The sequence below is a fragment of the Lichtheimia ornata genome (genome assembly GCF_029851405.1).
Source record: "Lichtheimia ornata isolate CBS 291.66 chromosome Unknown scaffold00103, whole genome shotgun sequence".
Taxonomy (NCBI): Eukaryota; Fungi; Mucoromycota; class Mucoromycetes; order Mucorales; family Lichtheimiaceae; genus Lichtheimia; species Lichtheimia ornata.
The window spans coordinates 1-20401 of NW_026695423.1; the positions used below are offsets into that span (position 1 = coordinate 1).

Consider the following 20401-nt stretch of genomic DNA (forward strand, 5'->3'; position numbering starts at 1 on the left):
CATACCATTGAGCCAACGTACAGCGTTCTTGTTTCGATATCAAAGCCTTGTTGTTGCTGCCACAGGTACCACCATCCAGCATGTTCAATCTATGATAAATGGAATGTGAGATAACAACCACTGCTTTTGCTTTCCTTGTCAGCCTACCCAAAAGAGGCAATGTGAAGACGTGTTGGGAACTCTCTTTGTGGACAGCTCGGGAATGAATACACGCGATGCACCTTTTAGATCTTGTATGAACGAGAGAATAGCAATCTACACGTGAAGTTTAGACCACGATGTCCAACTTTAATAATAAAAGAGCTGCAGCGATTGAACGTACATGTTGTATTGCAATGGAAGCTTGAGTCATGGGTAGATCGCGCGCGTACTAGGTGCAACTGGAAAGCGTCGTCATTGACCACCTGTTCACCCATCGACGCTATGCATTGAAGGCAGCAATGGCAGCTGTCAATGCGGTGTACTTTGTAAATGGAGGTAAGCTTACCTTTCTTTGTGAAGCGGGAGAGGAGAAGGGGAGGTTCTTTGTCTTCGCTCTCGTTGTTCTCAATTCGTGCACTCCACCCCACCCTGCCTGCTGCAGTTACTGCTGTGAATATGCACACCAGCAATATCCTATACATTTGGGTCAATAAGAATAACCACTACTCCTTGTAATCAAGCTATCCATAATCCCATTAATATGGCAGGGGACCGGCGTCAGTTACAGTAGGCCCGTGCGCATCAATGCAGCTTAAATCCTTTTATGCAGTTCAACCTCTTTCCCAACACCCAACGTGAGTGTATTATATGCATGCATCCATATGTGAGATATGTGCGTATAAACCATCACATTGATTATCTGCTTTATTAGATGTTGTATCCGCACCTTCACAAAAGGTAATCATCATCATCATGCATTTGTGCAGCAACCTATCAAGGACGTGTTTGTGTAACCACCACGTGCCATTTCACTCAGCTCTCCATCTTTCCGTTAATGCAGCCGACACCATCACTAGGAAAAAGCAACTTGATCACGCTTACAGCATAGGTAAAACATAAAGACGCCTGTATCTCCAAACTTTACAAGCAAACGTGGGCTCTTTAATAGATCAACGTGCTTGTCGGGGTCAAAGGAATCTTGTGTCAAAGTATGAAGTTCATCGTGGTTGGCGATCCCAGATTTCGCAATGTCGCTACCAGCCAAATTTGATCTGGGGGTCGACCTCTTCGACGACGACAACCAAAAAATATTTTTTGGGCTATTTACGACATTGAACGCGAAACTTTCACACAAGGTGCTGTTGGCCAAGCCGAGCACATTGCTCTATTCAAAACCCCACGTTTCATTGTAGAGTTTGGAGATACAGGCACCTTTATGTTTGTAAGCGTGATGCTATATGAGAAGTGGTCTTTGTTTAATGTAAAGTAGGTGGACCCTGACAGAGCAAAAGATGCAGAGGGTCGTGTTGTGTAACACAGCTACGTTTGTATGAATGGAAGGGTCAATGTATAATTACATTATGGATCGTCTAGGAACAGGCATGTTTGCTAGCTAACGGCCACTTTTATCCAATCATCATTGTTGCGAGATCCACTGCATGGGAACGATGCCCCTGCTCTAGACATTCGTTTCCATGATTAAAGTAAGTTGATCCGAGCTGATTTGACTAAGCTACGGTCAAAGAGAGATTACATCACTCTGGACATAAAGCACGCTCGATGTAGCTCAACCGATGTAATCTTGTGTGAGCGTAACTCAACCAAATCAGCTCGGATCAACCTACTTTAATCATGGAAATGAATGTCTGGAGCAGGAGCATCGTCCACCTACAATGGAATGCACAAAAGTTGGGAATGCACAAAAGTGGCTATCAGCTGCCAATGTATGACATAAAAGTGAGGGTTGCGTACCTTTCATGCATTGTCCCTGAAGTCCTGACTTTTTAGCTGAGTTACCCAAAGAGGTCCTTCTGCATCTTTGGCTCTCCAGGGTCTAGCTACTTGGCAATGAACAAAGACCACTTGTCATATAGCATCACGCTTACAAACATAGAGGTGCATGTATCTCAAGATTTCACAATGAAACGTGGGGTTTTTATTAGCGCAATAGGATCGGCCTGGCCAACAGCACCTTGTGTGAAAGTTTCACGATCAAGCTTGCCAATCCCAGATTTCGCCATGTCGCTACCAGCCAAACTGGATCTGGGGGTCGACCTCTTCGACGACGACGACCAAAAAATATCTTTTGGGCTGTTTGCGACATTGAACGCGAAACTTTCACACAAGGTGCTGTTGGCCAAGCCGAGCACATTGCTGTATTCAAAACCCCACGTTTCATTGTAAAGTTTGGAGATACAGGCGCCTTTATGTTTGTAAGCGTGATGCTATATGAAGAGTGGTCTTTGTTCATTGTCAAGTAGCTAGACCCTGACAGAGCAAAAGATGCAGAGGGGCCTCTTTGTGCAACACAGCTACTTTGCATGACTGGAAGGATTGATGGATTATACTTTATGGTCTATCCACAATAGTCCATATATTGCGCGCTATCAGCCATTTCCTCACAATCAGTGTTGTTGCGAGATCCACTGCATAGGAACGATTCTCCTGCTCCAGCCCATCATTTCCATCATTCGAGTTTCTTGATCCGAGCCGATTTGAGTGAGCTACGCTGGAACAGCAAACATGTCAATTCTTGAAAGACAGACCCTGCGAATGTCTTCGTCTTTCAAACTTTTGGACGCTCCCATTCCAGATTTTCAAATGAAGCATGAAGTTTTTATTAGAAAATTGTTGATCAGCATGCTCGGAGCACCCTTCTGACCAATTTTCAAGTTGGAGGTGGGCAACTTCGGGGCGGTGGGCCGTCCGCTCTTTTGTTCTCATCATCCATCATATGGACAGCCCCGCATTTTAAATCTTCACAATGAAATCTGCGACTTTTAAATGAATGAAGTTGATCAGCATGTTGCAGCGAACCTTCCGACAAAGTTTCAGGTTCGAAATGGGGAATCCCAAGGTAATGCATACTATTTCCGTAAATCATGAATCTGGCGCTGACATCCATTTCCGACTTACATAGTAAACCCACATTATACCCTCCCATTCCAAATTTTCAAATGGAACATGAGCTCTTTTTTAGATCAACGTGATCAGCATGTCCAAGAGCATCTTGTGTGAAAGTTTGAGGTTTGAGATGGGAAGTCTCAGTATCAACTTTGGATGTACAGTGTACATGCATTTATACATGAGGTGTCCGATCTAATGATTTCCACTTCTTTCACTCAACTTCTTTCCTCTTCCTCCTATTCTCATCTGTTGCCCCATTCAAGCATACAACTACCACCTGCGAACGATTACTCTGCTTCAACCCATCATGTCAATCCTACAACTATCGTGATCCGATTGTCTTTGACTGAATGGCAAGTCCATGGCGTGTACAGAGCTTTCTTGTCACTCTTCTACAACACACGCGTCTCTTGATACTACACACCCTCTTGCACATTCCTCTGCCACAATCAATCGTAACAGCATTCATTACAGCAGCTGCTCTTAGCAAGGGCTTACTCCATTGTCTCAAGTTACATGCAGCAACGTGTCTTGCAGCCCTTTTCACGTGGACAGCCGATAGCCATCATATAGAAGCAGCTTTATTTACGTGTAGCAACTTGTTTTCAATACATACGACTTCTTATGGATATGGATATGGATATCGTTTTGAGGATATGGGATGGAAGGAATCGGGTACATTGACAGAGTTGGATCTCTTGGCTCATTTAGTATGGATGATGCCATATCAGCCATCAAGCAATGCATGCATTCTTGACCTGGTTGAGCTGTGGTAGAAAATGACCAAGCCAGTGAATTATAACAGAGGGATGGAAAAGGAAATATACCTGCAGCGATGAGAGTAGCTCTTTCTTATCAAGTTTGCAATGGATGGATGCAATCAGGTACAGTAATGAGAGGACCTGGAATGTTGCTTTGGTGACTTGGCAAGTTGTCAGCAGGAAGGATGGGATCATGTCACGTGGGTACGGCTGAGGATGATGTGATGGATGGATGTGATGGCATTGACGAAAGGTGTTTATTGTACAGCCACGGATGAATTGAATTACTCGTATCAATGCATGAAGCAGCTATTTCGTAATCATGGATGAGTACGTTTATGGCGGCAGCAACCAAGAATACAATGAAACAATGACACCCGTGGACTCTATACGTGATTCACTCGTACCTGATTCAATTGGTGATGCTGATCCCTTACCATATCCACTTGATAAGCATCCACATCACCATGTCCTATCAATTCGACTTTTCGATTCACACTTTTCAACCAGCCAATGATCCTTGGAGACGTGGAACACAATAAGCCGTTGCGATGTAAAGAGTCTTGACAACAAATTCGTTGGCATGGATATCAACCCTCATCATGGTCGAGTACATGCATGGACAACTACCACGGCTGGGCTCTTTGTTATCAGAAAAGCAGAACCATCCTTGGTGAATGTACCCGACCCAATTTATCAATTGATGCATCATCCCCAATAAATATTTATCATTCTTCCCTCTTTTCACACGCCCACCAACATGCACAATAAAAGGATGTTGTCGTGCACCATCGCACTCTCACATATCTCTTTCCTCTATCATATCACTTTGATTGCTTACACCATCAAGCCAAGTTCATGTGGGTACCTCGATGTATGATCCTTGTTACTTGCAGCTAACCTTATGGATTAAAGCTGATCTTTGTGGTCATTCTCAGTCGTTTATTGTTTGCCTACTTTAATTGTCGTTGTATTGCGATATTGTATTCGTGTAATAAGGTAAAAGCCTAATGATCTTGCATGATGAATCACACACTCATATTCCTTTTATTAAAGCTACCTTCTCAAGCATGGCTTCGAGTCAGCGTGTCAGTGCACAGCGTCGTATCGATCCGTTAAAAGGCCTAATTCGCAAGAGTGTTGGCCATAAAGTGGACATGCTGTTCAAGAATACGGCTATGTAGAGTGCGGTGTCAGTAGTGATATGAGAGACACAAAAGCAATCAAGGAAGGAAACATCATCAAGCTACCAAAACTACTCAAGGATATGATGTGCTTGCTCGTAGAGTGCTCTCCGAATCAACAAGCCATGTGCGTACGGCTGGCTTTGTGATAAGTGGTAAGTGGCGAGTTTTGAAGTATCTATTTAATGCTGATTGCTGGATGATGGTGAGTATAGGTGACTCTCCCGAAGGCTAATAACAAGTTGTTTAACCAAATTGCCCACATTCGAATTCCCTGTATGCGAGGAAGTGTTTGTAAGACACATCACAAGCGGATAACCGTGGTGTGGCATATGAAGGCTATGGTGAAGGATACTTTACAAGGCGTACAAGACGACCAAAACAGTGATGAATATGACACATCATGCAGCATTCTTCTTTATCGTCACCAAAGGTATTACACTATACAACGATAACGACCGCTTCTCTACATACGCCATTGCTACCTATTCCTTTCTCTTATCACCCGTATTGAAGATGTATCATTTTGCCCCAGCTCTCCTCGTAGTATATGCATTATGTATCATCCATCCATGAACTAGAAAATGTTTATAAAATTCTTTAAAGAAAACTATGATATGAAACCGCTATCATTGACGTGTGCCATACACGTGCGTGTCGTATAACAAAAATGATTAAAGAATCGATCCAGGTATGAGCTGAGGGGTTGTGTATGTGCTCACGTGATTTCTTCTAGGCGGGGACAATATGGCGGGGAATTGCAATTGGTTGACGGAGGAGCAGTGGGAGGTGCCATAGCAGGTTGGTGCAGGCGGCTTTGAGAAGACCCTCTTTCCTAATCATGAAGGTAAAGTCAACATGTCAATAGGTGGAAATGGATAACAATGGGGGGAATGGATGGATGAATGAGTGAATGGATGGATGGATGATTGATTGAATAGAGGATGGATGAGAATTGATGGCTGATACAACCTTACTTGTTCTATAGCTCAACATTGCCAACCCAGCCACTGGCTGTCAGAAGCTTTTCGAAATCGACGATGAACGTCGCGTGTAAGCATCAGTTTCCAATCGCCATATTACAACCCATACGCATATACACACATATACACACACGACGTACCCTATTTCAGCATTATCAGTAAAACTGACGCATCCATTATCGTTATAGTCGTGTCTTTTATGACAAGCGCATGTCGCAGGAAGTTCCTGGTGACTCCATTGGCGATGAGTTCAAGGGCTATGTCTTCCGTATCACTGGTGGTAACGATAAGCAAGGTTTCCCTATGAAGCAAGGTGTTCTTTTGCCCCACCGTGTTCGCTTGTTGTTGAGCAAGGGCCACTCGTGCTACCGTCCTCGCCGTACTGGTGAGCGTAAGAGAAAGTCTGTTCGTGGCTGTATCGTTTCCAGCGATTTGTCTGTTCTTTCTCTTGTTGTTGTCAAGCAAGGTGAGCAAGACATTCCCGGCCTTACCGACAAGACCGTTCCCAAGCGTCTTGGTCCCAAGCGTGCTTCCAAGATCCGCAAGTTCTTCAACTTGAGCAAGGAGGATGATGTTCGCAAGTATGTCATTCGTCGTGAAGTTCAACCCAAGAACCCTGAAAAGAAGCCCTACACCAAGGCTCCCAAGATCCAACGTCTTGTCACTCCCGTCACCCTTCAACGTGAACGCCGCAGAAAGGCTCTTAAGCGTAGACGCAATGTTGCCGCCAAGGAAGCCGCTGCCGAGTACAAGCAACTTCTTGCTAAGCGTACCAAGCAAGCCAAGGAAGCCAAGCTTGAGCGTCGTCGCACCTCGTCCATGCAAAAGTCTAGCTCTGCTTAAATGCATTCGACCCACTCATATCTCAATTAAAAAAAGTATTCATCAAAAAGAAATAATGGATGGCAAATGGTGATAATGGTATTATCGAATAAGGAAGGGAATGGTTGGTGAGTGTCATTATCTCTAAGGGGGGTGGCTTTTTCATATGCTAGATGAGGCAACACCACAGAGATTAGATCTCTCTTTCTCTTTCTTTCTTTCCTCCGCTTTTTCTTATAGATAGTACATAGACATAGATACCATGGCAACCGCTCTTACAGCAAACGAGACCACTACTTCGCCTTCCTCTACTCGATCCAGCAAACCAGCTAAAAAGACCGAATGTCTCATTCCAGCATCACGATTCATATACAATGGTTCCGAATTCGAATACACTGTATACTCGCCTTCGACTCGTTTTATGCGTGAAATGGATACGGTGTTCCCTCAATTATCAGTTCGACAACGTAAAGAATTATTGGTGATACCAATCGTACAGCGTTGCAAGCATGATTTGGTTGGCTCAACACCAGAGATTGAAGAGGAAAGAGAATTCAAGTTGGAAAATGTAAGTAATCATTATACGAGTGATGATGATGATGACGACAATGGCATTGATAAACGGATCCAATGTTGTAGTTTATTGAATGGGGTGGTCGCATGATTGATCGGCTACATTCTTTGGGCATGTGGGCAGATTTGACGGATCCAGCATCTGGGTTTCCGGTAGGACTTTAATGACACCATTATTCTCTCCATCTATCCAGTTTTTCTCACGCGCACATTACATTACCAGCTTAGAAGCCCCCCTGGTCCATCACCCTATCCCGATGTTCAAGCAACCCATGCTTTGACCCATTATGATATCCAAAACGTTGGTTGTTGCCATATCATGCTTCATCCTGCATGGAAGAGTCACATTTACCCAGGCACCTTTTTCACCACTGCTCCCGCTGATATCTTTGTCAAAGTACTCAATGAACAACTCCTCCAGCAGCAATAAAAAATGTTGGTTGGGATATAAAAGATGCTTTTTCTTTGTAACAACAATCGTTGGATGTTTGGGTGTGTGTGTATATATAAATACTCTAACGCTTACAAAACCTTGGCCTCATTCTTCAACTTGTCAAGCAATTCATCCACATTTTCAACCTTACGACCACCTTGGCGCTTAGCAGGTTCCTCCACCTTCAAGGTTTGGAGACGAGGAGAGATGTCCACACCGAGATCTTCAGGAGTGATCTTGACAAGAGGCTTCTTCTTGGCCTTCATGATATTGGGAAGAGATGCATAACGAGGCTCGTTCAAACTATAAAGGTACCCGGAAATCATCAGCAACGATTGGCCCTGACATTATTTTTTTCCCACACCCATCACCATCATTCCCCTATCGCCCTTACCGCAAATCAGTGGTGATGATGGCCGGCATCTTTGTAGAAATGGTTTCGAGACCACCGTCAATCTCACGAGTGACCTTGAGTGATTGGGCTTCAATATCAACCTTGGAAGCAAAGGTAGTCTAATATATGTATACCTATCAGTATCCATGTCTCTTCCTTCCCACTCTATACGCTTTTTGTTACCTGGGGCCAATTCAATAAACCAGCAAGCATTTGACCGGTTTGGTTGCTATCATCATCGATGGCTTGTTTGCCGAGAATAAAGAGATCAGGCTTCTTTTCTTCCTTGTTGGCAAAGGCTTGAAGCAATTTGGCGACAGCGAGGGGTTGCAATGTGCTATCATCCTTGACTTCAACGTGCACAGCACGGTCAGCGCCCATAGCAAGAGCCGTACGCAAAGTTTCCTGTGCCTTGGCTGAACCACATGAAATAGCCACCACTTCAGTCTTTGGAGCTTTCTCCTTGATACGCACAGCCTCTTCAACAGCAATTTCATCAAAGGGGTTCATGCTATGCTTGACATTGCGGTCGACATCGGTCTTGGCTGGGTTCACGCGCACCTTGACAGCTATTCAATATACAGTTACAAATAACGTCTTGAAGCTCCATTGCCGAAGTTTACCAAAGTCAATGACACGCTTGACAGGAACGAAAATGCGCAAAGGTGAGGACATGTTGGAAAGAGAGAGCGAAAGAGAGATAAAAGTAAAGAGAAAAGAAGAGTGTAACAAGGTCAATCCTGCTTGAACCGAGAACGTCACGGCTGCCTTTCGTGAATCACATGGTTGCATCAGCTTCCCACGACCCTTCAACATTTGCCCTTGCACTAGTAAGCTTACAAAATAAACTTGTCGTTACCATGTATGTCGTGATTTAATGCTTATCCATATCACCATCCTTCAACAATGACATTGAGTACTCTATTAATCAATTTGGCCATATCATCAAATGATGCATGGGATGCTATATATATATGATGACAAGTACCTGATCGCAACCATCTCATTAGAGTTCCGACTTTCCCGATTACACATGTGTCTATCAGATCTCCTCTTCTCCACACATACATACATAGTCGTTTTATTATCTTTTGCTCTGTTGACAATAAAAAAAGTACATGTCTTGTTACGACGACGACTTGACCTTATCAATGAGCGATTGCACGACCGCTGGTTCAGCAAGAGTAGATGTATCACCAAGTTGATCAGATTCATTATTGACAATTTTGCGTAGAATGCGACGCATAATCTTGCCCGAGCGAGTTTTTGGAAGATCACCGACAATGTAGATACGTTTGGGTGTGGCAAAAGGACCGATGACTTTGCGTACTTGCAATACAAGTTCCTTATCAAGACCCTCAGCTACTTCCACATTGGGTTTGAGAGTGACAAAGGCATGAATACATTGGCCAGTCAAATCATCGTTTCCGCCAACCACCGCAGCTTCAGCAACTGCATTATGAAGGATCAGGGCCGATTCAATTTCAGCCGTTGATAATCGATGACCAGATACATTGATCACGTCTACATAAAAGTTGTTGTCAATGAGGAGGATTGTCTTTGAGGAGAAAAGCTATTATACTTACCATCCACACGACCACGGATCCAAATGTAGCCATCCTTGTCACGAGATGCGCCATCACCGGTAAAGTAGTAGCCCTTGTAAGGATACAAGTAGGTATCAAGGTATCGATGATGGTTATTGTAAACGGTACGAGCCATGGATGGCCAAGGTTGAGCAATGGCCAAGACACCCGTGACATCATTTTCTTCCAATTCTTTGCCAGAGACAGGATCAAGAATAACAGGCTTGATACCAAAGAAAGGCAAAGTAGCTGAACCTGGCTTTGTGGATGTAACACCAGGCAATGGAGTAACAATAATGGATCCCGTTTCAGTTTGCCAATAGGTGTCAACCACTGCGCATTGACCCTTGCCAACTTGTTCATTGTACCACTGCCAAGCTTCTGGGTTGATAGGTTCACCCACAGATCCAATTACTCTCAACGACGACAAGTCATGTTCCTGTAACCATTGATCACCAAGACGACGCAATGCGCGAATAGCCGTAGGTGCTGTATAAAATTGGGTGACCTTGTGTCGTGCAATGACTTGCCAAAATCGAGATGGATCAGGGTAAGTAGGTGTGGATTCGAACAACAAGGTGGTGGCACCATTGAGGAGTGGACCATAAACAATGTATGTATGGCCTGTGATCCAACCAATATCCGCCATACACGCGTGCACATCGCCTGCTTCGGCATGATAATCAAAAACGTATTTCACAGTAGCTGCAGCACCCACCAAATAACCGCCTGTGGTGTGAAGCACACCTTTGGGTGTGCCTGTGGATCCTGATGTGTAGAGCAAAAACATAGGATCTTCAGCATTCATGCTCTCAGGGGGACAATAGGGACGTGCTTTGGCTGTTTCTTCATGCCACCATTTATCACGACTTGCGGTCCATGGGATTTCTGATCCAGTACGTCGGCACACAAGCACATGTTGTACACAAGGAGACTCATTGACAGCCGTATCCACAATGCGCTTGGTGGCAATGTTTTTACCACCACGTCGACCTTCATCAGCTGTAAGGACCACACGTGCACCACAATCAAGAATACGATCACGTAACGAATCAGAGGAGAAACCAGCAAACACCACAGAGTGCAAAGCACCAATACGAGTACACGCAAGCATGGCATACACAGCTTCTGGAATCATAGGCATGTAAATGCACACATTGTCTCCCTTGCGTACACCCAAGGATTTGAGTACATTGGCCACACGCGACACGTGCTGCAACAGTTGTTGGTACGTGATCTTGACGACATTGTCAGGTTCATCCCCTTCATGGATAATAGCCACCTAAGTAGTAGTAAACGTTGTTATGTCCCATGTTGGTTTTGTGTGTGATCCTCTTTACTTACCTTATCAGGGTTTACAAGTGCATGTCGGTCAATGCAATTATAGCTTGCATTCAATTCACCGTCGGGAAACCATGCCACGTCACCTTCATGGAAACCACCACTACGCACCTTGGTGAAGGGCTTGGACCATGTCAACAAGTCTTGTGCCAACTAAGATGAATACCATTAGAGCCCATTTAGGATTTTTAAAGTAATGAGTACCTGCCTTGGAAAAAAAGGTATCAGGATCATTCACGCTTTCCTCCCACATTTTCTTGTATTGATCCATGCCGACTACATGTGGAGTGGGGCAACTACCACCAGCCAACAAGCGAGAAGGTACTGGATAAACAGCTTCACCGCTCTTGCTGTCGTCTTGGATGGTCATGATGTAGAAAAGAAAAAGAAAAAGAGATACGAATCAAAAAAATCCCAACGTGATTAGCTTTTTAAAGCTTATCGACTGTAACTTGCATTACAGGGTTTTTTTTATCTTGTATCACCGCTTGTCAATTGATAAAGATGCTTTTTACTTTTCCTTCGTGTCATTTCAACTATACCCTGGTGCTCTTTGTCTATGGTGTGTGATATGATAAAGTCCATGATCATGGTCGTATAGTGTTGTAGTAGTAATAATATGCTTGAGTTAGCCCTACTACGCCAATCCGCCGGATGGATGCGTGTGTACGTGCATGGGCACCTGTACCTTGCGTCTAATCTGCAAAAAGGGAAAAAGCAAGTAGGCAGCACATGACCCCCCTTATCACACGACGACGGCAGTGTGTGGATGAACCCCATCATGCGGTTTCACCTCCTTCCGAAAATAAAAGTTGCCCATTATTATCATCATCTGCTCCATAAGCTTGTATTTTGTACGACCCCTTCTCTCTCTCGTTATGAATAATAATGAAACCAGCTCATTATGTACATGTGTGTGTGTATGTGTATGTGTATGTAACAGCAACATGGTTTCTTTGTTTAGCCTCTTTTTGCTTAAATGTGCATGTCGAGCACACACTCTCCTCCTTTATTTCCAAAACACAAAGGCAAGCCAATCCTTACATATAGACAAGATCCTGGGTCCTGTATGTACTTACTCCTCCTCATCCACCACCACCACCTCCTCCTCCACATGTATAATAATAAAACGCCCATCATACAAACAATCATGTCCGTTTGATTCGTACCCCTTGTTGTTGTTCCAAAGCCGATCATAAAAAGAAATTGTATGTACAAAATCATCATTCATTGATCATCCAAAGCTATATAGATTTGGAAGGGTGAGAGAGAGAGAGAGAAAGAAGAAGACTAATGGTGATGCTGAAGAAAGAAAGAGAGAGTCATGGATGGTATAGGTTGGTTTTACAGCTCGCCACCAGTGCCAGGGGTTGTTGTTGCTGTGGTGGTTGACCTTGCAGCCAACTTTGAGAGAACGAGGTAAATAAAGACCACAAGGATCAACGCCCATCGACGCCATTGACTAACAGTTCTGGCTATTGCCGTTTGTTGCTGTGGATGTTGTTGATGATGATGTTGTTGTTGTGTTGTAGTAGTACCAGGAGATTGTTGTTGTTGAGATGGCTTGGGACGCACTATCCTTTGCGTAGTGGATGGCTTCGTTGGTGCATTGGGTAAAGGTGCCAACTCGAGTGTACACAATTCAGGAAACACCTCTTTTAAATAGGATCATCATCATCATCAGCCATCTCTCTCTTTCTTTTCGCCTTGGTCCTTTTCCCACTCTTTACCTTTGAACTTTGCATTCTTTAGATTGATTCGGTGTGATCGTGCTGCAAAGACACGCTTCTCTGCATCTGTGGTTTTGATACTTCCGGTAGTCGTCTCATCGGTAGTCTATTTCAATGTCACCGAGTTAAAATAGATGAAAGCACACACATGTGAAATAGATGATAAAATAAAAAACCACCTACCATGAAACTCAATAGACCATTCAAAATAGTGGCAACCGACCAGCTAGGATTCCATAAACTAGGATGAAAGTCGCTCATAGTCAAACAAAGACGTGTGTCGGGTTGGAAGCGTCCAGAAGGGGTCGTCATGCGAATGGCAGGCGGCTTGAATGGATACTCAGATGGGAACGTCAATCGTCCATAGTATTCACCGCCTTCATAAGGTGTATCAGGTGGACCACGAATCACATAATGCCTATAGAGATGCAGTAGGTATGTCTTTGTCAAGAGGTGTTTGCTTAGTAAAGTAGGGCTTCTTTTCCTTACCATTCCAAAATGTTACTCTCCAATGGTTTGGCGACGATGAAAGGTGGAGGACTAGCTCAAAATGTAAGCTTGGATTCTATGCTTGAAAGAGTGAATAAACCTACTTCTTCTCAATCTCCATGTATTCCTTTGTCAATCGCTTAAATGCGGACTTGGTTGCCATGATGTGTGAGCTACAAAGTGAAAAGCCTGTTGCACTTGAAGATGGAGGGGCCCGATTTAGGCAAGTTGAGTCTCAATACGAATAAGGTGTCTAGACTCGAAATGTCTCATTTGCATCAAATCGATTCGATCTGAAGGTATTTCTTTTATTGTTGAATAAAGCAAAAAAGGGAAAAGAAAAGAAGCGACATGAATGTTATGAGGGGAGGATGAAAAAGATGAATGGGCAAAGGAAGAAGAATTACAAGACATAGTCCAGTTCATAGCGTTGATATCGGTTATGATCATCGTCGTCGATGCGTGGATAATAGGGCACCAAAGAATCTTGATTGCCAATGTAGAGACTATTGTAGATCTTCCAATAAACCTCACGCACCTTGCGAGCTGGATGGAATAGACCTTGCATGGTGTATTGCAAAATAGTGGCAGGTCCTAAGGCAACCCGAATACCTTCAATGGCCTCCATAACAGCATTGATAACGTGTGGACTATGTATAGCAAATAGAGGGTTAGTAAAAGTAATAAAAGAGGGAGAAGAGGGACAACTTACCTCGTCTCGAAAATGTTGGGCCAAATGTAATTGAGCAAGTGGCGTAATGGCTCTTCACATCCCAAACCAACGACACCCAGTGCCATGTGCTTGATAGTTGTACATGCCGTTTGTCTGTGCACCAAATCACGATCCATAAGAGCATCTTCCAACAAGGGAGTAACAGCCATGATATAATCCTTGCCCATCTCACCCACATATTCAAAGATAAAGGACATGGACTTGAGAACACCGTTTTGGACATTGAGCTCAGGGACACGGTATTCGTTCATCAATGCTGGCAATACGGTGAAGGGAGCACACGTTTCGGCGACAATGGCAATAGCAACAGTTGTACACACACGATTTTGACGTTCTTGCACCTTGAGATTGTTGAGCAAAGTAGCCAACACATCCTGTGGACCAATGGCTTTGGCGATGTAACCGAATGTATTCACTGATGCACGACGAATACCCTTCTTGTGAGCCTTGAGCAAATCGAGCAACTCGAAACAAACACGCATCCATTCTCGAGCAGAGACATATTCAGCACCACGATCAGCGATACGACCCACCAAATCAATACAGTTCTCTTGCACCTTTTCATGACGATTGCGAAGAATAGGAGTCAAACGTGGCAATAGATCCTTGATGGGTGGCGTCATGCTGGCCATACCAATCACATTGACAATACTCTTGAGAGCACCCAAAATAGAACCCAACACCTCAGGATACTCTTCACCCAAGTATTCGTACAAGATTTGACCAAGTTGGTTCATGAGCTTTTCTTCACCACATGTCTTCATGACCACGGCAATACGTGAAATCAAATCGGCGGCTTGTTGACGCACACGTGCTGACTTGTTGTTGAGACGCCAAAGAATGGTGTAACAAATTTGCTGCAGGTACGGCTTGATACGCATACCGAGCGCATTCACCACGGTACCAAAACCATTGAGCATGACCACATCCTCGGCTGTTTGTTCTTGGAATGCGTACAAGATACCATCAATCAACAATTCTTCCAAACGAGGATCAATATCAGCAGCACCCAAATTCGAGACAATGTTTTCAATCGTTTCCATAACCATCTTGCGATAGGGCTCGCTCTCATCCTTGAGATCGTTCACGATACGGCTGACAATTTCGGATACGCCCACCTTGTTGGCCAATTCAACGGTCGTTTCCACCAATTGCTTGTAGTTGCGGCGATCCAATGCCATACGACGCACCCAAAAGTGCTTGAAAAACTCGGGTAAGATCTCTTCCTTGATATAGGCAGGCTGTACACCATCTGTGGCAGCACACTGCTTGACGACCTTGAGCACGATCTTTTTCATTTCCTCATCGGGTGACTGGAATTCACGGATCAAGATCACCATGACTTCTTTGGTGTAATAGTTGGCATACTCATCATCCATCAAGGGGATAATGTAGCCAATGGCCTTGAGGAAAGCTGCCAAACCCTTGCCACGATGCTTACGAATACCCGTCCACAATGGCTTGAGCACCGAATCAAAGGATTCAATACCATAAGGAGCAGCTGCTTCAGCCAATGCAGCAATAGCCAAAGCTGTAATGGTGCGCACCTTTTGTTGTTCATCTTCCAAACCATGGGCAATGGCTTCGACCAGATTCTTGAGATGGGGCAATACGGCACAGCCCATAAGGATAGCAATCTGTTGCACAATCTTGATACCCGTGTGTCGTGCCTGCCATGACTTTTTGGATCGACATACAGCCTTAAGGAAAGGTAACAATGCTGGAATACCCAATGCCGATGCCACCACAGAGAATGCACGCGCCGTAGTGTTACGAACATATTCATCAGGATGATCAATATCAGGACGCATGGTGGTAATCATGGTAGGAAGACCAGCTGCCTTGGATACATTGCTGATGATTTCACGACCTTCAACACGAGCATAGTAGTCCTCATCAATAAGCAAGGGTTCAATGACAACGAGGATCTTGTGGACAAAGGGACGCACCAAATCATCCAACTTGTACAAGATACGATCAATGACCTTCACGAGCAAATGACGTTCTTGATCCTCAAGGGTGGGTGACATGAGCAATGGCAAGATTTGGTTGAACAAAGGACCAGGACCGAAATCACGTGCCTTGTCGGTGATTTGTCTGAGAGCTGTCTTACGCATAGGTGGTGTGCCATTCTTGATACGCAAGAGCAATCGCATAATCTTTCGTTCCTTGAGTTCATCCACTGACATTTCCTCTTCATTCCTCTCCTCAAGCAATTTGCCGAAATGTTGCATATCTTCATCCTTGAAAAACGGCAATGCGCCTACACCAGGAATCTCTTGGGGTGCTGTAGCATCCATGACAACACCACGCGCTTCCTCTTGCATGACAAATCCACTCTCTCCCATAGGTGTAGGTGTAGCCATCAACTTGCGTGCAGGTGTGCGGATAGGTTCATAGCCAGCAGGGGGTTCCAAGATCTTGTAACCGGTTTGTGGAAACATGGCATCCAATTCTTCATCTGATAAAGGACGATTACGAACATCCAATTCACGCTCCCATCGCATGGCATTCATGGCCTCAGGTGTTGAAGGCACTGTAGGTGTAGGCGTCATCATGCCAAGACCACCGACAGGCGTGGCTTGAGGCATATCAGTGCTCACAGGTGTGGCATCCCATCGAGAGCGTTTTGTGCCAGCCGATGCTCTTGGTGTTGCATCCCATTCAGATCGCTCCGTAGATACAGGCGTAGCATCCCATCGTGATCGTTTTGCTGGTCCTTTGGGTGTCGCTTCCACATTGGTGTGCATAGGCGTAGCCACATCCCATCGTCGTTTCTTTCTTGGTCCTTCAGCAACAGGTGTCGCTTGCACATCAGCAGCCATCTTATCCGAAGAAGAGCCTGCTTGTGCTTCATCCCGTTTCTTTTGTGCAATGGCTTGGAATACACGTTGCTGTTCCTTTTCCAGTTCGGCTTCACGAATCACTTCAGCGTAACTACGAGACTCCTTGTTGTCTTCTTTGGCGAATGCATCGGCTCGTTCAGGTGATAACATGCGATTGAATCGACGTTGGTGATATTCATCTTGTCGTCCTGCAATACGTTTCTCTCGTGCTGTCTCGGCAAACGGATCGTGGCTGTCAGCACCTTGCACGGCCTCATTGAGAAACTCTTTGGATGCTGTAATCGAATTCAGTTTGCGATTCGTTTCTCGGTAGCGTTCGTCCATATCCTCGTCATCCTCATCACCCACTGGAATCGACGTTGCATAGCCCTCGAATTTGTCTTTGGTGTAAATATCCGTGTCATAGGAAAGCCCTGTCATGCTCGCATGGCTCTCATTCTCCAGTACCGCAGCACTGATATCTTTGTCTGTGATTTCCCTACGCTTGGCTTGGGCTGCCTTGATTTCTTGTTCAATGTCTATCAACGTCAACGTCAGCATGCAAGTAAACAAGTGCCATCGCTCGCGATCTACTTACCATCACCCATATTGGTGTATGTATATATATGTGGTGGGCTGAGTGAGTGTGTGTGTGTGTGAAAAGTAAAGACTGCCAACTCAAGCGACACTTGAACCAAAATACCAGATTTCCAACTCATTGGCTGAGAATGACGGTGTCTCTCATACTTGATCTACTACTCACACTCACACTCCCACTCTCCCCCACTATGCCATGCTGTAGGACCATTTCTTTTATACATTCGAATTAAAGCTATCAGTATCATAGCTCTATACCCTACTTGATATCTATAATACTTTTAAATAAAGATTGTACCATTGTTCTCCATGATCCAAATCAAGCTCATCTATCACACTAATACACATCGTCTTATTATTCGTATATACACATTGTGCTGATCAATGATACCCTTAATGACCATGAGCCTTTAGCCAATGAGCAGCAAAGAGCATTGCATTGTACGAGAACAAGCTATTCCTGCTAATCGTTTATTTGTCAACGAGGTGATGATAGCACGATGATTGATAAATGAAGAATGTGAAGCCTAATCCTACGAATGAACCCTTGGTATCCATATTCTTAAATAGCCTACGAACTTTTGCAAAAGGATAATGGATAAAATGTATGGCACAATAACCTACCTCGTTTAAAAAGAAGGGGTGTGCTTCAAGGCGTCTTGCATCACATGATACGATTGGTGGAGAGCGACACAGCCAAAAACTTTTCCAACCAAGCAACCCGCTCCTGGCAACCCTTTTCTATACTACACACACACACAATGTCCGGTCGTCAAGGTGACTATAGACTGATCAGCGATTTGGTTTCTACATTGCAACTGACCCATTGTCGTAGGAGGAAAGCTCAAGCCACTTAAGCAAAAGAAAAAGAACAACAACGAGCTTGATGAGGTAAGCTTGCTGGCTGATCAGAGAACGCCAATCCACTAACAGGTGGTGTGGTGGGCTATATTAGGATGATCTTGCTTTCAAGAAGAAAAAGGCTGAGGAAGCCAAGAAGCTCAAGGAAATGCAAGCCAAGGCTGCTGGCAAGGGTCCTTTGAGTAAGTCAACGTGTCATAGAAGCAAACAGGTGGATTAATCTCATGTTGATGTGTGTGTATAGTGGGCGGTGGCATCAAGAAGAGCGGCAAGAAATAGACAATCTATCTATCTTCATCATCAGCTAGCCAACACTACTCAAGATAAAGATGACAAGTCTGGAAACTATGATAATGTATTCATGTATGTTGGGAGAAGGATATCGTCATCAATGGGTGTTGATGATATGGAGTGCCGCTTACAATCCCCTGATGCATAGTTACTGTGTGTCTCATGTTCGTTGTATGTGTGTGTATGTATAGCAAGTATTAGGTTTCTTTCTGGTGACATGTGTAACTTGATATCAAAGGCATGTTGTGTGTGTGTGTGTGTGTGGCATGGATCGAGTAAATAGATACGCATAACATCCGTGCATTTTTGCTGTTGACATCAAGGGCAGAGTAATGAACAACATGTTTCAAAAGATGAAACGTTGCTTGCTTGCTCTGCATGTTCAAACAGCAAAGGAGGAGGGGATGCTGATACGTCAAATAAATCAACTTTTTTTCTATACGAGATTGGAATTACAAGTGATGACAACGACGTATATAGATATACTACTTGTGTGAATGACGTGTTGCAGAAGAAGCTAAAGGATACCTGCTGCTGCTGCTGCCACCGCCGCACGATCCAACATGCACGATGAGCGTTTGTTTGTGTATGTGTTGTGTGTGGAGAAGCCGATGTGGAGAATGATAAACTAAGAAAATTGAGAATACAAGTCTTCTTGAAAAGGTCAAATTGACAATGGAAATATAGGTAGGCTTAAAGTTCTTTCCGGTCCCGAGCAAAAGACAACAAACGGTGCGATTGGCCGCCACGATCATCAGCTTGTAGTCTTTTCTATTGCACATCCACCAGGTATATATAAGAGCACGAATAGACTATACAAGATAAGATAAGATTCGTTCTATGTTGTGTGTGTGAATATCTCTCCTCCACATTCAATTGCCATTTTTACCTCATACTATGCACGTCCAACTCGCCTGTAACAACAACGAAAACTCGGCCTGCTCCTATTGTGGTAGCCAAGGACACATCGCCTGGAACTGCCCAAAACGATACCTCCCACGCTAATAATGATGGGTTCTTTTACCGACCGCCTATTATCATCAAGCAAATACATCAAGAAACATCTTCAAGAAGAATAGTCCCCTAATCAAGTTTAAACCCCACCATCACCACCATGACCCTTATGATGTAGGATGATCCATCGCATAATAAAAGATAATAAGGTAGAACGGTCACGAATACGTCGATCGGTCTGTGTCACCACACACACATCATGGGAAGAATGGAAAGTATCAAAGTGTGCCTCGCCTCACAGACAAGTGCTACATTTGCTGTGAACATGCTATGACATAGCTAGCTATCTTATTGTAGAGTGAGTGTGTGTGAGAGAGAGAGAGATAGCAAAAGTGCTTCTTGCTGTTACTAAAGGGGTCCAGAATTCTCAATGGCTACTACCTCTTTGTATGAATCACACAATGGAACAATTCACCATCTCTGATATGGTATAGGTGCTTTATATTTACGATGGATGTGTTAGCGCTTACATCCCCGGCGATAGTATCCGATCACAGCTCTGTTTCAATCCCTTGTCAAAAACAAAAAGTAATTATAACATGTTGCCAAAACAGGTAACTGGATTACTTTTTCAATGATGATTGTTATTGTTATTATGTGTGTGAGTATGTGGAAACGCACCTGATTAGAAAAAGGACGTCTTTGTATTATCATTATCATCGATGCATGTATGTGCATGTCACACGAGGAAAGCTGCAAGCATTGATGAATGGTAATCAGCCGACATTTTATTTGG

General features: G+C 44.1%; 8 protein-coding genes across 8 annotated transcripts; 3 read left to right on the forward strand and 5 right to left on the reverse strand.

Moving 5' to 3' along the window:
- Nucleotides 1-21: 21 nt before the first annotated feature.
- Nucleotides 22-352, reverse strand: O0I10_011861 (uncharacterized protein; the record flags this gene model as incomplete). The annotated part of the gene is made up of 3 exons (XM_058491822.1): nucleotides 22-89; nucleotides 148-255; nucleotides 323-352. Coding segments are annotated over 3 exons (206 nt in total), but the record flags the coding sequence as incomplete, so codon positions are not given.
- Nucleotides 353-5834: 5482 nt separating this feature from the next.
- On the forward strand, nucleotides 5835-6819 carry O0I10_011862 (40S ribosomal protein S6-B; the record flags this gene model as incomplete). The annotated part of the gene is made up of 3 exons (XM_058491823.1): nucleotides 5835-5840; nucleotides 5982-6046; nucleotides 6165-6819. The coding sequence occupies 3 exons, from the start codon at nucleotides 5835-5837 to the stop codon at nucleotides 6817-6819; spliced, it is 726 nt and encodes a 241-aa protein (XP_058337380.1).
- A 241-nt stretch (nucleotides 6820-7060) lies between these two features.
- Nucleotides 7061-7801, forward strand: O0I10_011863 (uncharacterized protein; the record flags this gene model as incomplete). The annotated part of the gene is made up of 3 exons (XM_058491824.1): nucleotides 7061-7366; nucleotides 7438-7524; nucleotides 7595-7801. 3 exons carry the CDS (start codon nucleotides 7061-7063, stop codon nucleotides 7799-7801), a joined length of 600 nt encoding a protein of 199 aa, XP_058337381.1.
- Nucleotides 7802-7893: 92 nt separating this feature from the next.
- Nucleotides 7894-8873, reverse strand: O0I10_011864 (uncharacterized protein; the record flags this gene model as incomplete). Its single annotated transcript, XM_058491825.1, has 4 exons — nucleotides 7894-8107; nucleotides 8199-8317; nucleotides 8382-8767; nucleotides 8822-8873. The coding sequence occupies 4 exons, from the start codon at nucleotides 8871-8873 to the stop codon at nucleotides 7894-7896; spliced, it is 771 nt and encodes a 256-aa protein (XP_058337382.1).
- A 451-nt stretch (nucleotides 8874-9324) lies between these two features.
- On the reverse strand, nucleotides 9325-11495 carry O0I10_011865 (acetyl-coenzyme A synthetase; the record flags this gene model as incomplete). The annotated part of the gene is made up of 4 exons (XM_058491826.1): nucleotides 9325-9722; nucleotides 9785-11066; nucleotides 11129-11278; nucleotides 11334-11495. 4 exons carry the CDS (start codon nucleotides 11493-11495, stop codon nucleotides 9325-9327), a joined length of 1992 nt encoding a protein of 663 aa, XP_058337383.1.
- Nucleotides 11496-12469: 974 nt separating this feature from the next.
- Nucleotides 12470-13507, reverse strand: O0I10_011866 (uncharacterized protein; the record flags this gene model as incomplete). Its single annotated transcript, XM_058491827.1, has 5 exons — nucleotides 12470-12780; nucleotides 12856-12961; nucleotides 13039-13273; nucleotides 13345-13395; nucleotides 13449-13507. 5 exons carry the CDS (start codon nucleotides 13505-13507, stop codon nucleotides 12470-12472), a joined length of 762 nt encoding a protein of 253 aa, XP_058337384.1.
- Nucleotides 13508-13747: 240 nt separating this feature from the next.
- On the reverse strand, nucleotides 13748-17510 carry O0I10_011867 (uncharacterized protein; the record flags this gene model as incomplete). The annotated part of the gene is made up of 3 exons (XM_058491828.1): nucleotides 13748-13994; nucleotides 14057-17441; nucleotides 17501-17510. The coding sequence occupies 3 exons, from the start codon at nucleotides 17508-17510 to the stop codon at nucleotides 13748-13750; spliced, it is 3642 nt and encodes a 1213-aa protein (XP_058337385.1).
- Nucleotides 17511-18260: 750 nt separating this feature from the next.
- On the forward strand, nucleotides 18261-18639 carry O0I10_011868 (translation machinery-associated protein 7; the record flags this gene model as incomplete). The annotated part of the gene is made up of 4 exons (XM_058491829.1): nucleotides 18261-18276; nucleotides 18335-18390; nucleotides 18455-18542; nucleotides 18605-18639. 4 exons carry the CDS (start codon nucleotides 18261-18263, stop codon nucleotides 18637-18639), a joined length of 195 nt encoding a protein of 64 aa, XP_058337386.1.
- Nucleotides 18640-20401: the final 1762 nt, after the last annotated feature.